Source organism: Pantherophis guttatus, chromosome 1 (genome assembly GCF_059756535.1).
Source record: "Pantherophis guttatus breed Tessera chromosome 1, ASM5975653v1, whole genome shotgun sequence".
NCBI classification, from domain to species: domain Eukaryota; kingdom Metazoa; phylum Chordata; class Lepidosauria; order Squamata; family Colubridae; genus Pantherophis; species Pantherophis guttatus.
The window spans coordinates 169,375,868-169,401,615 of NC_142063.1; the positions used below are offsets into that span (position 1 = coordinate 169,375,868).

Here is a 25,748-nt window from a genome sequence, read left to right on the forward strand (position 1 = left end):
TCATAAGCCCTTCATATCACTTTTAATATGCTTCTTTAGTTGTTCTTAAACAGAACCCACATGAGATTGAATTGGGATGAAAATTCAATTCATAAAGAGAAATGTTTTTTTAACTCTTTCCTCCTTGTTATCAGATCTCCACAATTCCTGTTTTATAACAGTTACAGTACTTATGAAATATTTTATTCATGTAATATATCCTGTAGTTTTGCATGAATACTTTAGCATCTGACATTCATTAGAATCCCCCTTTTTACATTTCTCTTCTATCCCTCACCTTTTTTTTTTTTTTACAAAAATCTACATATTTAAGCCCTGCAGAATTTTGCTTTCAATAGCTTGAATTAATATCAGGAAAGTAGTGTTTGTTTTATTCTGTGGCAGTCAAGTAATTAGCAACCCAAATTATCTTGGAGTTGAATATAGAAATAGAAGAAACTAAGACATCATTCAGTTACCAAACAGAGACAAAAGAACACAGCCAAATCTTTTGAAACAGAGTGGGATTTTTAAAGCATGAAAAGAATGCTCACAAATGGATGCATTTTGCCATTTGCCATATAGGGAGTCCTGCATCTTGAAACAACTCCCAAAGTAGCCATAACCAACCAAAATCCCTTTACCAGGAGGGAAACTGATCAGATGGTTCCCAGCTATCTTATCTAGCCTTCTAAATTCTTTCTATGATTTTAGCAAGCCTCACATTATTCTAGCATCCCTTTGGTGGGACTTGGAGCCTCCAGACAAATTCTGGGGCATCTACTGATGCTTGCCATCATTGGAAAAGATTTCTCTGAATTGTTTTTCCCCATTTGAGGCCTTTGGGATATAAGGGTGGAAATAGGCGAGTAGGTTTGCCAGGTGTCCACTATTTGAGCGGACAGTCTGCTTTTTTCACATTATGTTCACTATTTTTTTTCACAAAATAGTGGACATTTTTTTATTCAAAAGCTTTATGATGAAATGGTACGTAATCTAAAGCTGTACAGTCTAAAAGAATAAGGATAGGAGAATCGCGTTTTGTCTTTTTTTTCATAAGTTAGAATGAGACAAAAAATGCGATGAGCAGTTTTTTGGAGTGAAAGTTTTATTTGCCTTACATAAAAAACATTTGCCTGAGAATGCCGTGCAAAAGTTCAAGAAAGAAGCCATCAACGTGTATCAAAGAGCCATTGCGTACCTAGAAAAGTGGTATAATTTCACCGATTCAGTATATGAGACGCTAAATTGTTTCAATCTAATTGATCGCAATAATCCTCCAACTTTAGAAGAAATGACGAACATCTGGTTATTATCACCATGGCGAGAAGAACTTCCACCCAACACTCTCTTCGATGAAATTTCTGCCTTAGAAGAAGTTTATGTTCATCTGCAGGGCGATTCATCCCTTGATATGAGGACGTACTTTTTCAAAAAAGAGCCAGCTCCGGGTTTACTGAAACTGTTCCAGTGTTGTGCATCAATCCTGGTATCAAATGCAAACGTTGAACGAATTTTCAGCGTCATGGGAAATTTGTGGACTGACGAACATAACCGACTGCTTGTACCATCAGTTCGAAGTGAACTTTGTATATTTTTTAATATTTCTCAACGTTGTACTGAAATTAAAGAATTATTCCTTAAACACAAAGAATTGATCAAAGCTGCGCAGTCAAATAAAAAATACACACGACAGCAAAGTAAAATGTAATTTAATATTTTACATATTATTATAATATATTTGATGTTTTGAATTTTAAGTAAAGTTTTGAAGTGATTATTTTAATACGTGTTAAAATGTTTGTAAGAAAATATATAATTTAATTGTAAATTTTTTTTTTACTACTTAACCCCCCCCCCCCCGCTTTTCCGCTATTTTTTGGAAGCAGACCTGGCAACCCTAGGCATGAGAGACCTCTGCTAGGCAAACTGCTTTCACTTCTAATATCACTCCCCCAAACACCCTGAAGTTAAGCTATTCTGTTGGGTTGTTGTAACTTACATCACCTTTCTTTAGCTCTTGAGTGAAAGATGGATATAAATCTAATAAACAAAATAAAACAGTCCAAAATAGTTTTTTCCCCTAAGGTTGAGCTAATTAATTTTACAATTTCTTTTTGCATTTTAACTTTTCACACTTTTCAAAAAGCTTTATCGCAACATTCTGACATCCTATTCCAGATTGTTTTTCCTCAATATTCTATTCTGTCCATCACCCCAAGTTGCTTTTATTACTCTTCTCTTGGGGAATCCTGGTTTCTGTTTGACTATGGAGGAAAATAAAAATAAAAGCAAATAAATCTCTTCATCCAGCACTTCTACCAGCAAGAGAATAGTTATCTTTCTAGGAACATGTGTTGTGGGTTTTAAACACGTAACTAACTTATAAGGAAGAGTCATTTTATTCATTCTTTCATTCCCTTTCTTTGCCCTGGAAGTTTAAGACACTATCTTACACAACCGTGGCTCTGTTTTCCCTTTTGTTTCCAGCTTTTCATGTTCCAGCTTCTGAGAGGATTGGCTCACATTCATAAGTGCCATATCCTTCATCGAGATCTGAAACCTCAGAATTTGCTCCTAAATTGCTATGGAGAGCTTAAATTAGCTGATTTTGGTGAGTAACCTGGTCCCCATCAGACAGTTATTCAGTAGATGAGTTTCTTGGGTATATAAATTCAGAGCCAAAGAACAGCTGCTGCCTTTAATTCAGCTCAGGCTAAATAGATGTCAATTTAGAAATTTGAGGTAATTAATGTTAGAAACCAAGAACTATATGAAAAAGCAACTGCATTACCAGTATATAGTTGGATAGTTACTTTAGATTATTCACAACAAAAAGATGCAAAATAATTGTAATACAATATCTCTGTGATTTGTGCCCTGCAATTTATTGTATAGACGGGTGTCAAACTTGATTTCATTGAGGGCAGCATCAGGGTTGTATTTGACCTTGGGGGGCGGGGGGGCATGGCCAGCTTGATGTCACTCATTGAGGCTCCATTTTGGGCTGCAACAGCCTTCTGCAGCCCACTGCCAGTGAAAATGGAGCCCGGGAGGGCTGCACATGGCCCTCCCGAGCTCCCTTTTTGCTGGCAGAGGCACCACAGGCCGGTCTTTTTCTGTTTCCAGGGTGGGCCCACTGGCCAGATCTAAGCACACTGTGGGCTGAATCCCGCCCCGAGGTCTTGAGTTTGATACCCCTGGTATAGACAATGGGTCAAAATGATAACTGTGACTGATTTAAAAATCCTGATTTTTTTTTTTTTCTCTTCCTTGTCAGGTCTTGCTCGTGCTAAATCTCTCCCCAACCAAACATACTCTGCTGAGGTGGTGACACTTGGCTATCGTCCTCCTGATGTTCTGCTTGGAGCCACTGATTATTCATCAGATGTGGATATTTGGTGAGAACAAGTTTGAACCATTAAGAGGAAGGAAATGAAGCTCAACACACTCATCCACACAATAAGAGCATTTTAAAATATGGAATAATGCCATGAAGAACAGCATACTCTGATTATCAAAAATTACATGGGCTTGAGTTGGAAATTAATTTTTTTCCCCCCTCTGAACCCTCAATTGCTAAAAGATTTAAATATTTAATATCAATTGTGTCCCCCAAATGAAATGACATGTTTTAATTTGAGTAGTCTATTATAGAGTAGACTGCTTGCCAAGTGGTAACTAGAGCACTTTAGGAGAAAAATGAAACTAAATCCAAAGAATTCCATAAGCAATTCTATAATCCCTACTTCATACAGTTTGATTATGATTAGCTCTTCTGATTTCCTAATTGTTACAGAATTCCTAGAAACTTTATTGATTTGATAGAGAACTAGATCTTTATGAAGTGATAAAGACAAATGTCATAGTTTGAAATATTTCATCTCATTAAGTTACAACTTTACTGAAAACAAGTATATTATTTGAAGCACTATTCCCTGTAGAATCCTCAAATTACTAGCATCAGTTTAAAAAATCCTGGTCTGCAGCCATTCTGATCACTATTCTATGTCTCTAGCTAAATTATGATCATGACTGACATGCAGAGTCATTCCCAGTTCAAATGTCTTGCACTGTGTGTGTGTGTATGTTCTAATGTTGATAGAAAACAAGTACTACCCATAGAAACTCGGATTAAATCTCTGGTCCTGGTGACCGACCCAGATTTGATCTTGCAATAATCCAGAGCTGCTATGCCAAGAGGGAAGGGAAATGAATGGTGTATGACAGCCCTTAAATTGTCATGAATTTAGGGGTGGTTAAACATGTAATGAATGGTGTATGACAGCCCTTAAGTCTTCTGATGTGTTTAAGAAAGTATGTGGGAAGAATTAAAACTAATTATTATAGCAGAGCAATTTATTATGGCCTGGAGGAGTTTATGGTGTAAGGAACTTCAACTCTAGTCAGCCACAGTCATTATGTTAATAACAAGAGTGCAAAATATTTGAAAGATATAATTTTGCCTATTCCTAATAAAAGCTAAAACTGCAACTTTTACTTTCTTCTTCCTCCTAAACTTGGTTTCTCCTTCTCTTTTATCAGAGATCTTGATATTTAGGCAGTATGATATGCAGTTCAGATCTTAGTGTTTCTCATATTGTAGTAGTTGTGACAATATTGTGCTACCTGAGCTTTTGTATGTTATATCAAGAATGGAGCCTAGGGCATTAGCTGCAGGCTGAGCTTAAGAGCCACCTCATAATTGAAGGAATTAAGGAAACAATCTGATGGACTGCAGAAGCTCTGCTCCGTTTAACTCCTGATCTGGATATTAGCTATTTATCGTATACACAGCCTCAAGCATGCTAGATTAGCCTTATACATTTTTGAGTGTATGAGCATACGTATTTAGATTAAATGTTGCTCATTTAGTTAGGAATGTTGGATTCAATGTGAATCCAAACCAGTTTCAGAGTGGTAGTTTCTCATGGATTCTTTCTTTCTTTTAGGAGAGAAAGATGAACCTTCTGGAAAGTCCATAATAAATTGCATGCAATTTACTTTAATATGCAGAATTTTGCATCTAGTTTTCTCTGTTATATGCTTTAATGCAACTGCCTTAATTTATGCTTTAAAATATGTTTGATTCTAGTTTACATTGTCTCTTACACAAATTCCCCAATATTTTTCTTTTTTGAATCATTATTTCAAGTATCTGCTACCGTATGTAAATTTTGTCATAAAAAATGAAAGCATTTTCTAAAATACGTTGCTAGTAGAAAGCATGATGAAAATTATACTTTATATTGTTATGTTTTGATTTAGATTAGACATATTTGTAATATGTATAAAAACAGAACTAGATGGCTAAGTGACTTAATATTATTTTTCTCCAGGAGTGCAGGCTGCATATTTGTGGAGATGCTTCATGGTCAACCACTGTTTCCAGATGTTAGCAATATCTTTGACCAATTAGAGAAAATCTGGATAGTGAGTACAATAATATATATGAGAAATTCATAGTAAAACCATCAGCACTTCAAAATGTTACCTTATCAATACAGATCTGGATGTGTAGCATTGTTAGATTCTCAGAAGTATCTTTCTGTCTCTTCCTTTGCTTTGTGAATTTCTTATAAAATGAATATAAAAATTCAACAAGAGAGGGAAAAAAAGGAGTTTCACTTTTTGTGTGTTTGATCTTCAAAATACAAAAAGCTAAAAGGAGATGCCTTGATACATAATAAATAAATTCATTGTATTCAGTTTTCTGAGCATGTAAAAAACCAGACATACATTGGCTGCAATTTTAAAAACCACCATTATGCAGGAGAACTCCTTTTGGGTTCTTAATTCAATCCATAGCTAAATGCTTGCTTTGAGGTATTTTATCTTAATTGGCATGGATTTATTTGCTCGACGAACGAGTCCTAGGACTTGAGCCTTCAAATTAAGTTTCAGAGGTACTAAGACCACAATGACTTCAAGCAATGCTTTGAAATGAAGTTTTGAACACCTGTCAGAAGATCTGCTTACTGACTTTTCCCTTTCACTTCAAAGCAGTGAGATCTCTCCCCTTCTGACAGTCTGCAGCTTCTGAATGCCTTCTCTTGTAGAGACACAACCTTGATTTCTTGGAAGAGCACTTTGGCTGACCATTCTGACAGCTGCAACCAATGATAAATATGAGAGCTTTTGTACGGTACTTATTTCCTTCTTTCTTGGAAAGCAAAGCTTGCTGGGCCTCTTTTCAGATGACTCATTGAAAACTAGGATCAAGACTACAAAAAGCGTTTTAGAAAATACATTCAGTTTTGTTTCTCATTTGAAAGGTATTGGGGTTCCCAACTGAAGAAACATGGCCAGGAGTTTCCAAACTTTGCCACTACAAGTCAGGTATGATTTCATACCAGTATATAAGAATGTTATATGTCTTCAGCCTATTTGCTGATGCATGGATGTGCTGCTGCTGTGAAAGTTCATTATCATTTGATCACTTTCCCCATTTCCATGTGCAATGAACATGCTCACAGGGGCAGCTTTCCTCCATGAGGAATGCAGTAGTCTGCAAACCAGGGGTGAAATGCTCCCGGTTCAGACTGGCTCGGGTGAGTAGGTAGCGATGGCGGCGGGCAGTTCGGAGAACCGGTAGCAAAAATCCCTTCCCCCCGCCAGCTTGCTTACCTTAGCTGCTGTTCGCAACGCCTGCCTTGCTTCGCTTGCTGTAATCCCTGCAATCCATTGCATCAGCAAGCAACTGAATCTCCCTGCCTGCAATCAAGCTCATCGGTGAGCAGCTCTATCTCCCTGCCTGCCTGCCTGTAAGTTTTTTTCCCCTTTGGGAGCTTTAAAAAAAAATAGTTAATTGGGTTGTTTTTAAGTTATTCTTTTTTTAGACCTAGCCATTTAAAGTTTAGGAAGTTTTAAATTTAGCTGCTTTTATATAAAAATAAAAATAAAATAAAATAAAATTTTTGTGGCTGTGTGAGGTTCCTGCTTGTTGCAGGGGCATTTTGGGTCTAGCACAGCTGCTTTTACATTGTGGGTGAGCCAGTTGTGTTGTGTTGTGTTTGTGTGTGTAAAGTGTGAAAGTTGGTTTTTTGGCCTTTTTGTGGCTGTGTGAGGTTCCTGCTTGCTGCAGAGGCCATTTTGGGTCTAGCACAGCTGCTTTTACCTTGTGGGTGAGCCAGTTGTGTTGTGTTGTGTCTTGTAGGTTAAAAAAGGGCAACAAATTGATGTCGACTTGGCCACGCCCACCTGACCAACAAGCCACGCCCACCCAGTCACCTGACCAACAAGCCCCACCCACTAATTAAGCCACGCCCACAGAACCGGTAGTGAAAATTTTTAGATTTCACCCCTGCTGCAAACAGGTTGCTGGGGGTAATGGGAAAACGGTCTTCTTGCAGGATCCAATCTGGGTTGGTCACCGGGACCAGAGGTTTAGTCTCCCGAATTTTTGGGCTCATTCTGGAGCCCATCCTCAGGGAACTTCTCTCCACCAGAATGGGTACACCGACCCAGATTGGATCCTGCAACATTATCCTGGGATACGTATATTTGCCTTCAATCGTGAGAGTCTTCTTGCTTCCCCATTCCATTCCTATAATTCTGCCCAGAATCAGTGAGAAGACAGGAAGCAGAGAGGGATAGATAGGCCTTTCCTTCCCATCCATCCTGTGGGAATCTTTATCTCTAGAACTTCAAAGGGCCAGTTGTCTCTTAGTGGGATGGGGGCATTTTTTTTTTAAAGGAGCCTTCCTTTCCTTTCCTTTCTATTTAATATTGTCTCATGAGATGTCTTTCAGAACAGCATGACCCAAGTGTTGTGTTATAGGGAAGCAGTGATCAACGCCAATGCAAAGAAATGTGAAATATAAAAACCCTGAAACATGAACTCCCTCCTCTGCATCCTGGGAGAAGGGACAGAGTCTGTGTGAAAGTCAGGAGGGCAAGTGGGGGAAGCACTTTCAGTCTAAGTTTTTCAGGTCTAGCAGAGCATAGTAACGTCTCTTCAAAGAGGAGGATGTTGCTCAGATGAGCTTCAGAGGCCCTGGTTTCCCTCCCCTGCTTGAAAACTAAACATCCCTCATTTTCACAGGCTGGCTGGTTTTGTAATGGTGGGGAAACTTTCACACCATTAGCCAAGATTCATTAATCATAGTCGCGTGAAATGGGAATGTGCTGGCTTCCTCAGCAGACTAGAGTTTGTGCCCCATCCTGCCTGCCCTGACATAGTAATTGGGGGTTGGGGAATTAGGTTGACTGCTTTGAATGAGATTCCCCGGGGGAGTGGGAGAAGGGCAGGGGGAGGGCAAAGCCTCAAACCACTCATCAATTCCCTGCTGTTTTTGTAAGGAAAAATATCACAAACCCAGAGAAATCCTTGCTGTGGGAAGGACAGTAGTGAAGCAGTGCTAATAAAGTCTCCTCATATGCTTTTTTAAAAAAATGTGACTCTAGAGGGAATACTAGTTAATTAACAACTGTTTTTTTATAATTTAGCAAAATATTGTACGTTTGTAATGCAATTTAGTTGCTATTTGGTAATTTTTGATGTTTTTAAATGGCACTCCGAAAGCTACCAGTTCAAGGCATTTATTAACTATTCTGTCCTTTCCTTCTTAATGTTGCTTCTAATTAAACAATGAAGAAAATCAAAGAGAAAATTACAATAAATGAAAGACATTGGTTGGACTCCCAAAGCCCACAAAACATTTTCTGAATTCTAACTGAGAAAGTGCTTCATCTGAAATGGATTATAATCATATAGTCAATAGATACCCATTGTTTGAAATGTATTTTTCACAGTGTTGAGAGTAAATTTGTACTTTTAAATTGTAGGTTAGCACTGAAGCAACAATAAAACAAATCAATTTAAAATATTATCATGCCAGATTAAAAATATGATTTGGATCATTATGGAAAGGAAATAATATAATTCTGATGGAAGATGTCTGGATCTTACATAGCACAAATTGACAATTCATTTTTAAAGACAATCTGCTTTTGGGGGGCTGGATGCTGAAACACACGAAAAATGGTTGCAGCAACTGGATATGTCCAATCTAACAAAAAGAAGGAGTAGAGATGACATGATTGCTATCCTTCCAATATTTGATAGGCTGTCACAAAGAAGAGAGGGACAACCTATTGATATATTGATATCTGATTAATGTAATGTTGAGCATGTAATCTTTGATTGGAGGAATAAAACACATATGAAACAATCACAGAACAGTAGAATTGAAAGAGAACCCAAGGATCTTCAACCCTCTGAAATACATAGGGAAACCAATTAAATATTTGTGAGATGGTGGCCCTCCAGCCTCTTATGAAAAACCTCCAGAGATTGAGAATTTACAATTTCTATAGGTAAACTATTTCACTGATTTCAGATGTCACTTTTCACAAAGTAGAACAGTTACTGTAAGACTTCTGAAGAGACAAAGCAAACTAGGAGAAGATTTGGCTAAGGCATTTACACCTGACTGGGGTACAAGAATGCCCTTCTGTACTGTCTTCTATGACCCCATGGCCTGACCTTTATCTCGTCTCTACATGATTGTGTTTGACTGATTTTGCTGGACCATGGGTTTTTTTTTTAGTGGTCATTGATGTTTTACTATATCTTGGTTTTTTTAACTTGTTTTTATTGGATTGTTTTTGTCATGAGTCCAATGTCACTTAGGTGAGATTGGTGGCCATACAAATCAAACCAATAAATAAAATCCCCAGACCCCTGGATGAAACAAAGTTATGTCTTTTTTAGCTTTATTGCTATTAAAGTAGAACTTCCTCCTTTATTCCAGGAGTTGGTCAAGCTATATAAAATTCATCTCACTTTTCCAATAGGGCCAGAAATCCCATTGTGTTTGAGGATATGCAAGGGTTTTAGCAGCTCTTCTGATTGGAAGAGGATTTCACATAATAAATACTAAATGGTTTAAGTATCCATTTGCTTGGATTCACCACAATCAGAGTTATAAGGATATAGGTTCTAAATTAAAAAAGCTTAGGTTCGCTTTTATTAACTCAAATGATTGGCTACATAAACAGTTTTAGTATTTGATCATTATACCAAATCTCAAACTTCCTGCTAGTCACAGACCATCAGGGTAAAATGAACTGGAGTGACATTATTTCTGCCTTTTCATGGATCCTTGGGAGGAGCAGAAGGTAATTTTTTGCATTTTTAAAAATGTCCTATCTACTAGGCCAGCTACAGGCATAGCAAGGAGCACCTCTTTTCATATGCCCAGCCTCTGCTGCCCAGCACCCTTTGGGGAGTGTTCCAATATCTGGAATGCCTGACCTTGGAAATTCTTGCTTTGAAGACCCTGGGAAGATGGGAGGGGATGGGACCCTTGGGCAAAGACTCTATTTGCTTTGTAGAATTTGGAAGTCTTTCAAACTAGACTTTTTTATTAGGAGACTGACTCCTTCATGGAAATTTATGGGGGGCGGGGGATTGGTTTCTAAACATCTTGATTTTTCACTTGTTACCCTCCTATGTTTTCCCACCATTTTCTTCCTTTTTCTTTAGGCAGACACCGTTGTTAGGAAGAAACAGACTGCATAATGTCTGGTGATTAACTGTGCTAGGACCCTCCTGTCTGGAGGCACTCATCTAATTGATTGCAGTATGTTTGCTCTGTTAAAATCAGATTCAAACATTTATGCCAGCATTCTCTACCAAGCAGGCTAACAGTTCTATAGTACAGCCATGATAAATATAAGGACAGGAACAGGAACTCCAAGTATATATGACTCAAATTGGTTGTGTTTAACCCTGTGATTGCATATTAATTTTCCAGACAGATTCCTTGGCAGTTGGCCTCAGGGGCTTCAGATGATCTGTGACAGGTAAGCTATCTACAATCATCAAATGGTCCCTTAAAGTCAGTGTGTTCTTTGTGCTTAATCTAAGATAAATCCAAAATAATGGTAATAATCTTCAAACCTAACAAAAAAATATATATAAGAGTGCCAATTTCCAAGAAAGGCGTTGATACTTATCATTATCATTACATCCATGAGTTGCCTAAAAGGGATGTTATTTTAATGAAAGCAACAAAGTGAGGATATGAGAGACTAATTTCATGTTACCTGAGGGTGAGAATTGCAGACCAAAGCTAGCATAATAATATATAAACAAGGATCAAACAAGGAGATGAACTGGAGTATATTCAACCAAATATGGCACTTGAAAGCAAAATGGGATCTCTCTCTTCACTAAACAAATGTTCCCTGCCAGATTTACTTCCTGGTTCTAGTTCTTGCAGGGCTTTTTAGGTTTGTACATTTTCTTGAGAATTCTCTCTCCCTCCCTCCCCCCCTCTCTTTTGAGGTCCTTGCTTCCTCTAAGACCTTCTAGGAAAGACTTCCTAAGATAAATGGAACTTCCTCTCTTCCTAGATCCCACCTGCCTTTCCTTTGAGAAGACAGTGGCTCTGTTTAGAGTCCCTAAGTAGACTTCTGCTAGTCAGAAGGCAGCTAAAAATGAAAAGCCTGCTAGTTAGACTGTTGATGCTTTAATGCTTTGACTATATCAGGGGTGTCAAACTTGATTTCATTGAGGGCCACATCAGGGTTGTGTTTGACCTTGGGGACCCGGGGTGGGGGTAGCCAGGGTGGGCATGGCCATCTTGACATCACTCGTGTCAGGGGCGCCTGTGGTGGCCTGAGAGTTCTGCCAGCAAAAACGGGCTCCCGAGCTCTGTTTTTGGCTGGGACGGCCTCCTGCAACCCTCTGCCAGCATAAACGGAGCTTGTGAAGGCTGCCCGTGGTCCTCAGAAGCTCCGTTTTTGGCTGCGATGTCATCTTGCAACCCTCTGTCAGTAAAAAAGGAGCTTGGGAGGGCTGCACACGGCCCTCGCAAGCTTCGTTTTCACTGACAGAGGTTCCGTAGGCCAGTCCTTTGTTGTTTCCAGGGCGGCCTCGCGGGCCAGATCTAAGTACCCTGCAGGCTGGATCTGGCCCCTGGGCCTTGAGTTTGACAACCCTGGACTATACACTTCCTTCTGTCAGATAAAAGCACTGCCACTAAAACAAATACCCATACACAAATTCCCCACAGATGCTTCTAAGATTCAGAACACCATTGGTTTTGACCTTGACAAACAAACTCAGCACTAGATGAATAAAGATAAATATTGTGGAGTGGAACTAGATAAGACATAGATCCCAGATACCTCTTCTTTAAAATATCCCGTATTGTTTTGAAGTTTAGGCTATGTCCCAACTTGCACCTAACCACAGCATTAAGCATGTCCTGGCAACAGCTTTCTTGCCAATGTAATCACATGGTGTTTCCTTCCTTTTGCGTATCAGCTTAAGTTGTCCCTGATTGTATCAAGTGTTAGAGTAAATATTTTTCCCATTATTCTGACATTACGAAATGACAATTTCAAGGTCTGGCGAAAGGGCCATCAAGGTCTCCATCTATTCTGGATGGGCAGGAAAATATACTGGCATGAGATGTGCTGTTCCTGTCCCAATTCTGTCCTATTTTATTTCTCCGTCACTGCAGTTGCCTCACTTCCCTTTGGGTTGAGCTAATATTAAAGTATCTTGGTGTCACTTATATACTTAACTTTCCAATTGCAATTGAGCTACAGTTCGAATTTTGCTCTCAGTTGTAAATACGCTGCTCCTTTGATTATTTCCTCAGTTGTGAAAAAAAAAATCACACACCACTTAGACTTCAAATGTAGTTAGACCCATATGCATGTTTTTGTTGGAAGGGTAGTGAGAGAAGAAGAGAGAGCCAGTCCAGGCAGGGTGAAGCTCTTTCGAAGTGAAATGCCTGCTGGGATGGGTTGAGGAGAAATCCGGCAGGCTGAGTTCCCATGAGCCACTGGGTTCTTTGAAGAAAGAAAGAAGCCCATTAAAAGTTATAAAAGACAAATGTTTTGTTTCCTTGCTTCCTCCCTTCCTTCTATTTTTTTAAAAATATTTTTATTTTTTTTAATATAAATAGAAAGAGCAACATACTCAATATCCATATAAACAGTGTGTTGTCTGGTTACAATTCTTTTGAATAATACTCATCATAGTAATAATAATAATAATCTCTAGTAGTAATCACGTAATGACAGTGTTTTTCCCTCATCATATTAATACATATCAATTATTACTAATCATAATTAATAAGTTACAATAATGAACCCTAATAGTGAAATTAATCTTTCTCTTGTAATTTTAGAAGTTCTAACTTCTGTTTCTCTTATTTAACCATTGATAGAGCAGATCCAATATCTCAAAAGATTCAGTGTCTTCCTTTTCTTTAATTTCAAGTTTATTCATTATTTAGTTTATTTATTTCTGCACATTCTAAGATTTTTGTTATTATCTTTTCTTCTGTAGGGATCTCCTCGCCCTTCCAAACAGAACTCTGGCTTCTGTTAACACATATACTATTAAATATACATTCCTTTTACTGTATTTTTCCTCCATTCCTTCTAGTTCACTTCCTAGATGCCAAGATATTTGACATTAGGCTTTGCCACATATAGATACACATCACCTATATCTATTTATATCCTTAAAAACCTTAAATCTTAAAGGAACCTGGGAACTGTTTTAAATCAATAAATAGCCACAACCTTTCCTAGTGGCTACTAAAAGGATAAGAACTTCTGTGCAGGTATGCTTACAAAATGAGACATTGTAATTACTTGTCGAGTGAACTTCTGGAGAACTTTCTTCAGAAAGTTCTCCAGTAATTGATTAATTAACAATGATTGGCATAGTGATTTAAAAATTTTACTTTTTTCTGCATCCTCCTAAATTACATATCAATGTTTCCTTCTTCTTATAAGCATATCTTTTAAAATCAATAAATCTCAAAACCAACAATTCAGTTTTATCCAAGCTATTTAATCACCTGTATAATTACTGTGGATAAAGCTGAACATTTTATTAACTTTTTTTTTTTTAAAAAAAAGCAGATATGTCATACTAATCTCATTCAACCATGCAAATTTTAAATGAAACAGCAATATGGATTGCATTACTTTGCTTTTGGTCTAGTTTTACAAATAATGACTTCTTTTCCAGACTGATGATTTTGAAAATATATTCCACTGAGAGAACATCTAAATATGTATCTTAACACTTAAATATAACTACTTCTGAATTTAAAAGAATTTAGAAATTTCTTGATTTATCCATATATATTTAATACTTATACTAATTTAAGGGTAAACTTCCTTTTTCTTTCTCTCTTTCCTATCCTATCTTTTTCTTTGGATTCTTCTCATTCTGGCTTACATATTAATTAATATTTTTCAAAAGCTAACAGCAGAGTTTGAATTCCTAGAATTTAATTTTCCTGTTTTTGTCTTCTAGGCTGATCAAGGTGCCTGAGGCTGAAGACTTGGCAGGAAGAATGCTAAAAGTACATCCACAAAATAGGATTTCTGCACAACAGGCACTTTTTCATCAGTTCTTCAATCCCCTGCCCTCTGAACTGAGCCAGCTTTCTAATGGTATATAAATCTCTGTTCCCTATCCACTCTCAGGATATCAGAATGATCGTATTTATTTCAATACCTTTTGGTGAAAGGTACCATAAACACAGTCGTGCATAAATGAGGTCAACTTTATTACAGCCTGTAGTCAGCAAATAAAACAGATTTTCAAAGGAAAAAAAGCATCAAAATAGATAAACACAAACAAGCATATACAGCTTGGGCATGCCTTGTTTACTAAGAACATAACGCCAGAAAACTCCAGTGAAAGAAACCATGAAAGGCTATAAGAACCACATTCTTCAGCCACTAAATCAAGAACAGACAATATTTTGGACTTCCGGTTTGCAAGCTTCGGCGACGGCGGTGATTTTTTAAAGACCGCCAGCCCCGCCGCCTGTAGAGCCGCCCCGCGAACGAGGAGCGGCTCGAAAACTCCGAAATCTTGAAGATTGTAGGAGCAGAGACAGCAGGGCACAGGTTGAGCCCCTGTAACCCCCCCAGGGAATTGCTTCTGGGGGTGAAAACAGGTGCGGCTCCCTCCCAACCTGCGGAGACTCCGGGCGGCGTGGGACGATTCTGCCTTCAGCAGAACAAGCCGGCAGCAGCAAACTTTTAAAGTGAAAGGAACTAACCCTAACAAACAGCGGAAATATCAACTTGAATCCAGAAACTTGAAAATTGCAAGTATTAGTGCTTTGTTGACTTTTTAAATCAAAAGAGAAAGTGAGCGAGTGAAAGTGATTTGAAAAAATATGGCGCCCAGCATTTGAGTTAACGAGCTAATGAAATTGGATTTGTGAAGCCGTCCTGCTTTGCTACAAAGTTATAAAGCTGCTACAAAGTTGCTCTATCTAAAGAAAAAATTTCTTTTTCTAAAATTTGACTTTGCTTTACTTCAGTTTCACTTGATTAAATCTGGGGGACTTTTTTAGAAGTTTCTGTGGAAGAGGGAAAGGAAAAAGAACTTCCCTCTTCAGAAAAACTAGCTTACGTGGCACGATGGCTTCAAAGAAGCAGGAAGGGAAGGCAACAGGGGGGGGATCCCCCATACATAAACAAGAAACGCAGCTTCCCTCTGCACAGCAGTTACAGACCCAGAAAAAAGAATTTGATGTGGGAGACTTAAAACAATTTATTTCTAAAACTCTGGATGATAAATTTCTAAAATCTCAACAGGAAATAGATGATAAACTTCAAAAATCACATCAGGAATTTATGCAGGAAATTAATGAAGTTAAAGATATGGTGAAACAGAATCAAAATAAGGTGACCAAAAAAATATCAGAAGTGGCGTCTGGCCTGGCAGAATTTATTGGGAAAGTTGATTTTAAAGTTGAAGAATTTAAATCAGAAGTTAATGTCAAGATGAAAGACAATGATTATAAAATTGATGAAGTTGACAATAAAATGCAGAGAATTGAAGATGAGATTGTTATGATACAATTCCGGGCGATGGAATTCGCCATACGGCTTCGGGGAATTCGAGAGGGGGAGAGACAGGATTTGAGACAAGTTTGTTCTGAAGCCTTGGCCAAGATTCTACAAGTTAATCCTGATGTGGTATTTCACAAAATAGATAAAATTTACAGAGTGAACTCTTGGGTGGCCAGACAAAGACAACTGCCTAGAGATGTGGTCATATACTTTACAGATAGAGAAATTAGAAATGATATCCTGCAAAAATCTTTTCATACTTCTGTACAAGTGGGGGGTTCACGACTTGAAATCTTTAAAGAATTACCTCCTAAAATGTTGAAAGCCAGAAAAGAATTTGGTTTTCTTGTTAAGGAATTGAAAAATTTACAGATACCCTTCCGGTGGGATGCACCAGCTGGGATAATTTTTAGATATAAGGGAGAAGGATATCGGTTGAATACCGTGGAGAAGGCACAACACTTTTACACTACTATTCTTAAGGAAAGAACACCATCTCCACGTACATCCACAGTTTTGGAGATTAAAGAGAGTGAAGAGAGGCAATTGCAAGAACAGTCCAAGCAGGAATTAGAAGTAGTGCAAGGTGCAGAAGGAGGTTTTTTGAGTGAGCCCCTGTTTGATTCTTCTCCAATTTTGGACTTGATTCAGTTGACTGAAGTTAAAGATCAACGTATAACTAGAGCTCAATCTAAGCTACTTAAACAAAAGCAACAACAACAACAGGAAAGACAAGACAAGAAGGCAGTTAAGAGTACTGTACAAGAGAGTGGAGCTATGGGAGGAGCGAGATCGAAGCTCTCGGATGAACTTCAAGCATATTGCTCTGTGCTCCAGAAAGAGGCTGATGACCTTTAAGTGTTTATCTTGGAATGTCAATGGGTTGAATTCAGCACAGAAAAGGAAGAAACTATTTACATATTTGAAACAATTTAATAATGATATAATATGTTTACAAGAAATGCATATTACAACTCAAGATCAAAAATATTTGATAAACTCAAAACTAGGAGCACATTTTATATCTTCAACTTCGCAGAAAAAGAATGGTGTGGTTATTTATGTAAATAAAAAGTTAACAGCTAAAGTTATAGAAGCAGATCAAGATGGTAGGTTTGTAGCAATTGAATTGTTTACAGCAAATGGCCAAATTCTTTTGATTGGAATTTATGCTCCCAATCAACAACAGGACTATTTTTACAAGATGTTACATACTAAAATATTGCAATGGGACTATAGATCTATTTTAATTATGGGAGACTGGAACGGAGTAATTGATTCTAAACTAGATAAAAAGAGTTTGGCAAAGTCTAGAATTAGACTACCACAGACTTTTTTTGATATGAAAGAAGATATGGAACTAAAAGATGTTTGGAGAATACATAACCCAAAAGAATTGGATTACACTTTCTTTTCTGATAGACATAGATCCTTTTCTAGGATTGATTTTATCCTGTTGTCAAATGATCTACTTGTTAAGACAAAAAGAACAAAGATTTTTCCAAGAACTTTGACTGACCATAGCCCTGTATGGATAGAAATTGAGATGGATAAGGTTGAGAGACGTTCTTGGAGATTAAATGAGAACTTGTTTAGATATGAAAAAAATACAATAGAACTTAAAAAGCATTTGAAAGAATTTTTTGAAATAAATTTGAATAAAGGTACCCCAATTGAAATTGTTTGGGACGCAAGTAAAGCTTATATGAGAGGGGTACTTATCTACATGAACTCTAAACATAGACTGTTCCGACAAAAGAAAAGATTTGAATTGGAAACAGAAATAAAGAATAAAGAACAGTTACTTATTAAAAACCCAACAGATGAAAGAATACGAAGTGCTATAAAACTTTTGAAAGACCAATTTCAAATGCTTATGGCGGAACAAGTTGCAACAAACTTACAATATGCGAAGCATAATACATTTTGCAACGCTAACAAACCGGGCAGATGGTTGGCTTACACATTGAGGAAAAAACAAAGTATACGGACTATTGATAGTATTGATATTGGAGGGAAAGAATTTTTTCAACAAAAATTAATTAAAGAAGCTTTTGTGGACTATTATACCAAACTATATGCCAAAGAGGAGGTGCAGAATGGACTTACAGAAAAATATTTAAATGATAAGAGAGTTACAAAAATTACTGATCAACAAAAGGAAAGAATGAATTATCCTATAACAGAGGAGGAGATAATAGCAGCAATTAAACAGTTAAAAACAGCCAAAGCTCCTGGCACGGATGGTCTGACCGCAGTGTATTACAAAACTTTACAAGCTGAAATGGTGGGACAACTTAGAGATTTATTTTGCAATATTCAACAAGGGGGTAAAATACCCCCATCATGGACAACTGCTTATATATCTTTGATACCAAAAGAACAAGTTGGTCCTAAAAAACCAGAGAATTATAGACCAATATCTCTTTTGAATACAGACTATAAAATCTATGCGAAAGTATTAGCCAACAGGTTGATGCCAGTAATTCAAAAGGTGATTCATGAGGATCAAGCGGGATTTATTGAGGGCAGATATATGAAGGACAATGTAAGGCAAGTAATAGATTTATTGGAATATCTTGATAAGAATAAACAGATTCCTGCAGTGCTGGTTTTTTTGGATGCAGAGAAGGCCTTTGATAGAGTGGATTGGAATTTTCTACTAAAGACTTTAAAAAAGATGGACTTTGGGGACCAATTTATACAGGCGATTTCAGCAATTTATCAAGAGCAAAAGGCACAGATTATTATTAATGGAAGTCTGACGACAGAGTTTAAAATTGAAAAAGGAACAAGACAGGGATGTCCGTTGTCCCCACTTTTATTTATTTTAACATTGGAAGTCTTGCTAAATACAATACGGGACTCTAAAATTTTGAAAGGCATAATGATAAGGCAAGAGGATTATAGAATAAAGGCATTTGCAGATGATCTGGTTGTTACCCTATCACAACCAATGGAATCAACAATCCTGATGAAGGACATTATACAAGACTATGGTAGAGTTTCAGGTTTTAGACTGAATTCAAAAAAGACTAAAATGATAGTTAAAAATATGACACAAGATCGTAAACATGAGCTTGAAAGGAGGGCAGGTTTTGAAATTGTACCTAAGGTAAAATATCTTGGAGTTCAGGTTGCAGAATCAAACATGAAATTGTTTCAAAATAATTATGAGGTGTTGTGGCGAGAGGTTCAGAAAGATATGGAGACTTGGAAAAAGCTGCAACTGTCTTTACTTGGAAGAATAGCAGCAGTTAAGATGAATATTTTGCCAAGATTTCTGTTTTTGTTTCAAATGATTCCGGTGCTTAAAAGTGATAAACAACTGAAAGTTTGGCAGTCTGGTGTGAATAAGTTTGTCTGGAACGAGAAGAAGCCGAGAGTGAAATTGAAAATTATGCAAGATGTTCCAGAAAGAGGAGGCCTTAAACTCCCAAACCTACAGTTATATTATGATGCAGCAGCTTTAACTTTAACAAGTGATTGGTTTGGAAGTAAAAAGACTGGAATATTGAATGCAGAAAGTTTTGATCTTGAATTTGGATGGCATGCTTATTTATTTTATGACGATAAAGTAGATAAAGTATTTAAAAGTCATATACTTAGAGACTCTTTGATGAGAGTTTGGAAGAAGCACCGACTCAAATGGGATTATAAAATACCGCTATGGCTGGATCTTGGTCATACTTTGTGGAATACAAATATAATGTCACTCGGGGGGTTTTTATATAAAGAGGTTCTTTTTACAGATGCGGGCAGATGGCAGCTGAAGACATTACAGACACTGTTGGATGAAGGGTTTAATTTAACTTGGTTACAATATAATCAATTACAACTGAGATGGAAAGAGGATCAAAAAACTGGTATTATGTTGCATGAGGAAGAATTGGTTAGACATATAAGAGAGAAAGGTCCAATGCATATTAAAAGGCTTTATAATGTTTTGTTAGAAAGAGATTCAGAAACGGAATTAGTTAAAGATTGTATGATTAAGTGGGCACAGAATTTTGAAGAACCAGTGATGCTGGAAACTTGGGAAAAAATTTGGGTACAGAATGTTAAATTTACACAGTCGCAAAACCTGAGAGAAAATTTTTATAAAATGTTTTATAGATGGCATTTAGATCCTAAAAAGTTGTCATGTATGTACCCTAATGTTCAGCCAAAATGTTGGAGATGTGAATGTTTAGATGCTACGTATTATCATGTTTGGTGGACCTGCAGGAAAGTTAAGGCTTTTTGGATAAAAATTTGGTGGGTCATGCAGAATGTTTTGAGGAAAAAAATTCAATTTTCTCCACAGTTGTTTTTATTGGGTATAGTTAAGGGTTTTACACGGGGTGAAATAAAATTGATATTGTATATGATAACAGCAGCAAGATTGTTGATAGGTAAATATTGGAAGAATGAAGCTTTGCCCACTATCGAGGAATGGACTTTGAAGATGGCTAGTTTTGCAGAGATGGCGAAGATTTCAGCATATTTAAAAGACTGTTCACAAGAGACTTATGAATGGGAATGGAAAAGGTGGATAGAATATGTTCAGAACAAATACCAAACTAGAAAGTATCAAATAGCTTTTATTTGAAAATAATGTATTAGAAATATTTTAAAGAGACAAAGTGGAAAAATTATACAGGGGGAGGGATGGGTTCAAGCTTATATATCAGTGTTATTAGTTATGAGTACATAATAGGGAAGTCTGGGGGGGGGAGGGTTAGGGAGGGTTAGGGAGGATGGGAAGTTTGGGGAGGGAGGTGGGGGGGGTGAAAAAAGGGGTGAAAATGTAATTGTAAAACTTTTGCAATAAAAAAAAAAAAAGAACAGACAATATTTTGAGGGTCTGGGTAGTTCTGGAATGTTTAGAGCATTTTGCAATTGGATATAAAGCATTCACTTCCCAGAAGGCAAATAAATAAGACCATGATAACATCTTGTGACATTGCCTGAAAAAACTATTGAGCCAATAGGTTTTGAGGAAATGATGGTGGCTTTTACTAGAGGTTGTTCAAGCAACAGGCAAGGCACTCACTAAGAAATTGTTCCCTGCCAAAGGACAGAGTATTGTACAGGACACTTGTCTTCCAAGGCAGCAGATGGCTATTGTCCCATGTAAATTTGCCTCAGTGTATCCTTACCTTTGTTTTTTTTCCCTTTCGTCATAGCACAGTCCATCTTCACAGTACCTGGAGTGATGCTCAAACAAGAAATGTGTGACCTCTTTTTTTCGTCTCAGAAGGGCCATCAGGAAAATAGTTCAAGCAAGTTTTGGTGAAAGAAATGAAGGACTTTTTTTTTTTTCAAGAGAGAAAGGAGGCAGACAAATAAAACCATATTGTTTATTATCACTAGCTAAGACAAATGGGGATAAACTATGTACATATTTTACGAATCCTGGATTTCAACTTACATGCCCCATGATTGGATTAGCGATGGGTGGCAGAGGAAGAGATATGGATATAGTACAAAACAGAACTTTTCTTTCTGCAATTCCAAGAGGAAATGCAACTCTTAATACCAAATTTTCCAAATATGCGGAGTGGAACACAGTGTACCACAGCATCGGTTTTAGTTTCATCAGTTTGACTCTAATTGTCCAGAACTATTATCCTACGCTGACCTTCTGCCATTGTTAATGGCGTTATTCCTTTACAGTTCCATATTAATGGAACTTTTTAAAATGTGCATTGTATGTAGCTGATTTAACATTTAGCTGAATTCTTTGCTTCTAAATTGCCTCATTCATGAATCTTCTGTCTACAGTTTAGATCCATAATTCCTATCTTACCGCCCCATAGCATCAATAACAGAAGATTCAATAGTAACCTAGCCTTATGCAGGTGGCGTTTTATCTTTGTAAATACTTTTCCAGGCACCCAAACATGACTCTCACACATTATATTTCCAAGACTGTACTCACCAATTCTTGGAAAGCAAGGAGGGAGTTCCTGGGGTGATTTGATTCAGTAGTATTTGAAGGCTGAAGAGGCTTCAAATACAAGGCTTATTGTAATATTTAAGGTTCAAATGATGTTACCCAATTTCATAGGAGATCCATTGTTTGTGGAAGCCATGTTCCATAAGTGCATGGTGTTTTAAAAAAAGTCCATTTTTGTGGGCCAGAAAGAAAATATTGTATTAATTCACAACTATTTGAGCAATACGTTTAATCCTTTCAGACACAAATTGAGGAGTTCAAAAATTTCAGTTTCCACTTTGTCCAGTGTTAAGTTTGATGCGCCACATTTTCACATTAATTTGATAAGTTTAAAAATACCATACAAAATCATACAGATTCCTCTTTAATATAACTACATAACCATATTGTTTATAATTTTGTCATATACATTTTTGCAGTACGTATTTCACAAACAATATGTATTTTATATATTATTTTTACTAGCATAAGCAATTGTATACACCCTTGACATGTTTGTGCGTATTTAATTGGAGAAATGGAAGATTTTTTAAAAAATGCTTATGTCAAACAATAATTGAGTTTTTGTTGTGACTTGATCTAAACCTGCAAAATTTAAGTAATGTTAAATGCAAGTTAAACTGGCTATCCCTACTCTTTTAATAATTTTAATTCCCTTTATTTTCTTACTAATATTCAGCACTGCCTCTCATCTTTGGATATATAACTTACTCAGTTTGAGCTGGCCTGTTTCTTTTTTAACTTTTTTTTCCTCATTTAATTTGCAAAGTTGTACATTTGTAAAGAATTTCCCAACAAGTGAAAATGGTTACCTAATTTGTGGGATTCCTTATTTCATTTCCAAAAGTACACTCTGTCTCTGAGATTAGCAGCAGTTAATATTTACATTTTTTTTGCATAAACATGTAGACATTTGTCTCCAAAATTTGCATTCAAAGGTGATACATAGATCTTTCACAATGCGTTGTCATAAGACATTTAGAAGTCCAGCTGTTCCGTTCCATTCTTGCTCTTCATCCAGGCTTCCATTGTTCTTCAATACTGTAATGATTTGGGACTCCTGTTTTAGGCTGTAATCCTCTGAAGGATCTTAACATTAATAAAATTTAAGGTGTCTTTGAGTCTGTTGCTTACCTCCCAACTGAATTATCATGTAGGTTTGGCTACAAAGGCAATGCATTTCCTTCTCAAAGACTGTATAACATGAAGAGAGATCTTTCTCTCCCTCTAAGTCATTTCTTCAGTAGTTCCATGTATTGCTCTCAACTACAACCTAACACCTACCCAATTATTTGCGATATTTGCTCTCTGGAGAGACAGACCCATCCAATACTAAGATAGCATTCTTCCCAATGCAGATAGGAAGACACAGGGTGCTGTTTTCTTCTCCTGGGTAGGTGTTAGTCTTCTTGCCAAGGATTGCCAATTGGCAAATCTTTGGATAAGGTGTAGAATCTTTCTTTTCCTTGCTGCTTCTTTCTTCCCATGGTCCCACCTTGAAATGCCTCTTCAACAACAGTTTTCGCAGGTTTGACAACCTACAGAAATTTGAGATTAAAAGATTAAGATTAAAATACAGTTTTCAGTCTTCTAGTCTATACGTTGAAGACCTAAAGATATTTTTATGATACTGTTTATTGTTTATATAAAATACTTTGTATAACATAAATAATTATAATTTAAGTGAGGAAAACAGCATAAGAAGGAAAGAAAATTGTATATTTTATTTTAAACCTTTTTAGAATACAATAGAATAGAATTCTTTATTGGCCAAGTGTGATAGGACACACAAGGAATTTGTCTTTGGTGCATATGCTCTCAGTACATAAGAGAAAAAAATACATTCATCAGGAATCATAAGATACAACACTTAGTGATAGTCATAGGTTACTATAAGCAATAAGCAATCAAATCATACTAGGAAACAATATAAATCGTAGAGATTTACAAGCAACAAGGTTATAGTCATAAGTGGGAGGAGATAGGTAATAGGAAGGATAAGAAGAATAATAGTAATAGTCTTAGTAAATAATTTGACAGTGTTATGCGAATTAGTTGTTTAGCAGAGTGATGGCATTCGGGGAAAAACTCCTTGTGTCTAGTTGTTCTAGCGTTGTTTTGAGGGTAGAAGTTGAAACAATTTATGTTCAACTTCTATCAAATTTATAAATTTGAACATAAAATAAATTTATGTTCATTTATGTTTTGAGGGTAGAAATTGAAAAAAAATATTTCCACAGATTCCTGCTGAAATATTTCTGTTAATTGAAAGCAGTATTTTGGGAGAGATAAAGGTGAGTATTATTAAATAAATGCTGAAATTACTGAGATTTACTTACATGTTTCCCTCTTTCTTTCTAAAACAAGTGTTGGAAGTGTTCAGTTGCTGGGATAGCTGTCATAACGGAAGGCATGAGGTCATAATTAGATGTTTGAGGAACAACCCTTTGAAAGTAGTCAACATTCTTTTTCAGTTGCAATATTTTTCAAAAAATACTTATTTGAATTCGACATTCTGTTTCTCTTATGAACCTCCTTTTTATTTATTTATTTATTTATTTTATTATATTTCTATACTGCCCTTCTCCTGCGGGACTCAGGGCGGTGTACAGCCAGGATAAAACATAGCATATAAAATTTAAAAACATTTAAAAAACAATTAAATAAATTTTGGCCCGAATTTAAAACAACCCAATTAAAACAGAAATTCGATTAAAAAACAGAGAGGATGGGATCAAGCCAGCCCAGCTAGATGGAACAAGTGCGTCTTCAGGGCCCGACGAAAAGTCCGGAGGTCTGATATCATGCGTATCTCAGGGGGCAGGTCATTCCAGAGGGCAGGTGCTGCCACAGAGAAGGCTTTCCCCGCCTGGGGGTCACCAGCCGGCACTGCCTGGCCGACGGCACCCTGAGGAGGCCCTCTCTGTGCGAGCGAACCGGTCAGTGGGAGGCTATTGGCGGCAGAAAGCGGTCTCGCAAATACCCCGGCCCTAAGCCATGGAGCGCTTTAAAGGTGGTCACCAACACCTTGAAGCGCACCCGGAAGACCACAGGAAGCCAGTGCAGCTCGCGCAGGAGAGGTGTTATATGTGAGCGCTCCTTCGCTCCCATAATCCCCCACGCAGCCGCATTCTGGACCAGCTGCAGCCTCCGGGTGCACCCCAAGGGGAGCCCCATGTAGAGAGCATTGCAGTAGTCCAGGTGGGAAGTGACGAGTCCTTGCGTGACCGTGCGTAGGGAGTCCTGATCCAGAAAGGGACGCAACTGGTGTATCAGGTGAACCTGATAAAAAGCCCCCCTGGCCACGGCCGTCATATGCTCTTCTAAAGACAGCCGTGCGTCCAGGAGGACGCCTAAGTTGCGAGCCCTCTCCGTGGGGGCCAGTGATTCGCCCCCAATAGCCAGCAATGGGCGGCCTTTAAAAAAATTATATATTACAGTATTTGATTTCCTTTTTTTTTTGGTCTCTATGACTATAAATAAAGCCATGACGGTGATGATGACAATAGCATCAACTTTCATGGCTTTTCTTCCCAACCTTCCTAACTCAAATAAAATTGGTTGATGCATTTTTCTCTTTTGTCCACAGATTTGTTGATACAGGATTAAGAAGATTAACATCATCTACATCTAAGTCTTCTGGCAAGATATTTTCCATCCTGTTCTAAAATCTGCAAAAGTTGTATTTCCCCCCCAGGAGCTTGCAATTTCATCCTTAAGAATTGTTTGTATTTTGACAGCCCACAAATAGAGGAAGTTGTAGTCATAAACAGTTGTAGTCCCTTCTGGATTTTTGTGTCAATATTTAATATTTTATATGAATTCAAAGAGAAAAAGCACAGAAGATAAGGTTTTACTCATAATTGTAGTTACATCTTCTATTTCACAAACTATCAGCTGACACAAATTGCTGTTAATCTTTGAAATGTATTATTTATCTATAGTGCTTTGGATGCTAGAGAAATAGAATGGG

The 25,748-nt window shown here is 37.2% G+C and overlaps 1 protein-coding gene and 1 long non-coding RNA gene across 3 annotated transcripts in view; one reads left to right on the forward strand and one right to left on the reverse strand.

Annotated features, from left to right (window-relative positions):
* Nucleotides 1-25,533, forward strand: part of CDK15 (cyclin dependent kinase 15) — a 43,021-nt gene extending 17,488 nt beyond the window's left edge. The window contains exons 6-13 of one of the 2 annotated variants that reach the window (XM_087885118.1): nucleotides 2,470-2,593; nucleotides 3,260-3,380; nucleotides 5,319-5,412; nucleotides 6,255-6,318; nucleotides 10,740-10,788; nucleotides 14,276-14,415; nucleotides 21,003-21,098; nucleotides 25,365-25,533. In XM_087885118.1, the coding sequence (XP_087741244.1) occupies nucleotides 2,470-2,593; nucleotides 3,260-3,380; nucleotides 5,319-5,412; nucleotides 6,255-6,318; nucleotides 10,740-10,788; nucleotides 14,276-14,415; nucleotides 21,003-21,098; nucleotides 25,365-25,384 (708 nt within the window). In that variant the 3' untranslated portion in view covers nucleotides 25,385-25,533. Of the gene's footprint in view, nucleotides 1-2,469; nucleotides 2,594-3,259; nucleotides 3,381-5,318; nucleotides 5,413-6,254; nucleotides 6,319-10,739; nucleotides 10,789-14,275; nucleotides 14,416-21,002; nucleotides 23,314-25,364 lie in introns of those variants that run through there. The other variant, XM_034430962.3, reaches the window with a different exon arrangement.
* On the reverse strand, nucleotides 12,639-21,054 carry LOC148116621 (uncharacterized). The gene is made up of 2 exons (XR_015731992.1): nucleotides 20,976-21,054; nucleotides 12,639-12,789 (listed from the first exon to the last, which is right to left on the reverse strand). It is a non-coding gene; the product is annotated as an uncharacterized LOC148116621 (long non-coding RNA).
* Nucleotides 25,534-25,748: the final 215 nt, after the last annotated feature.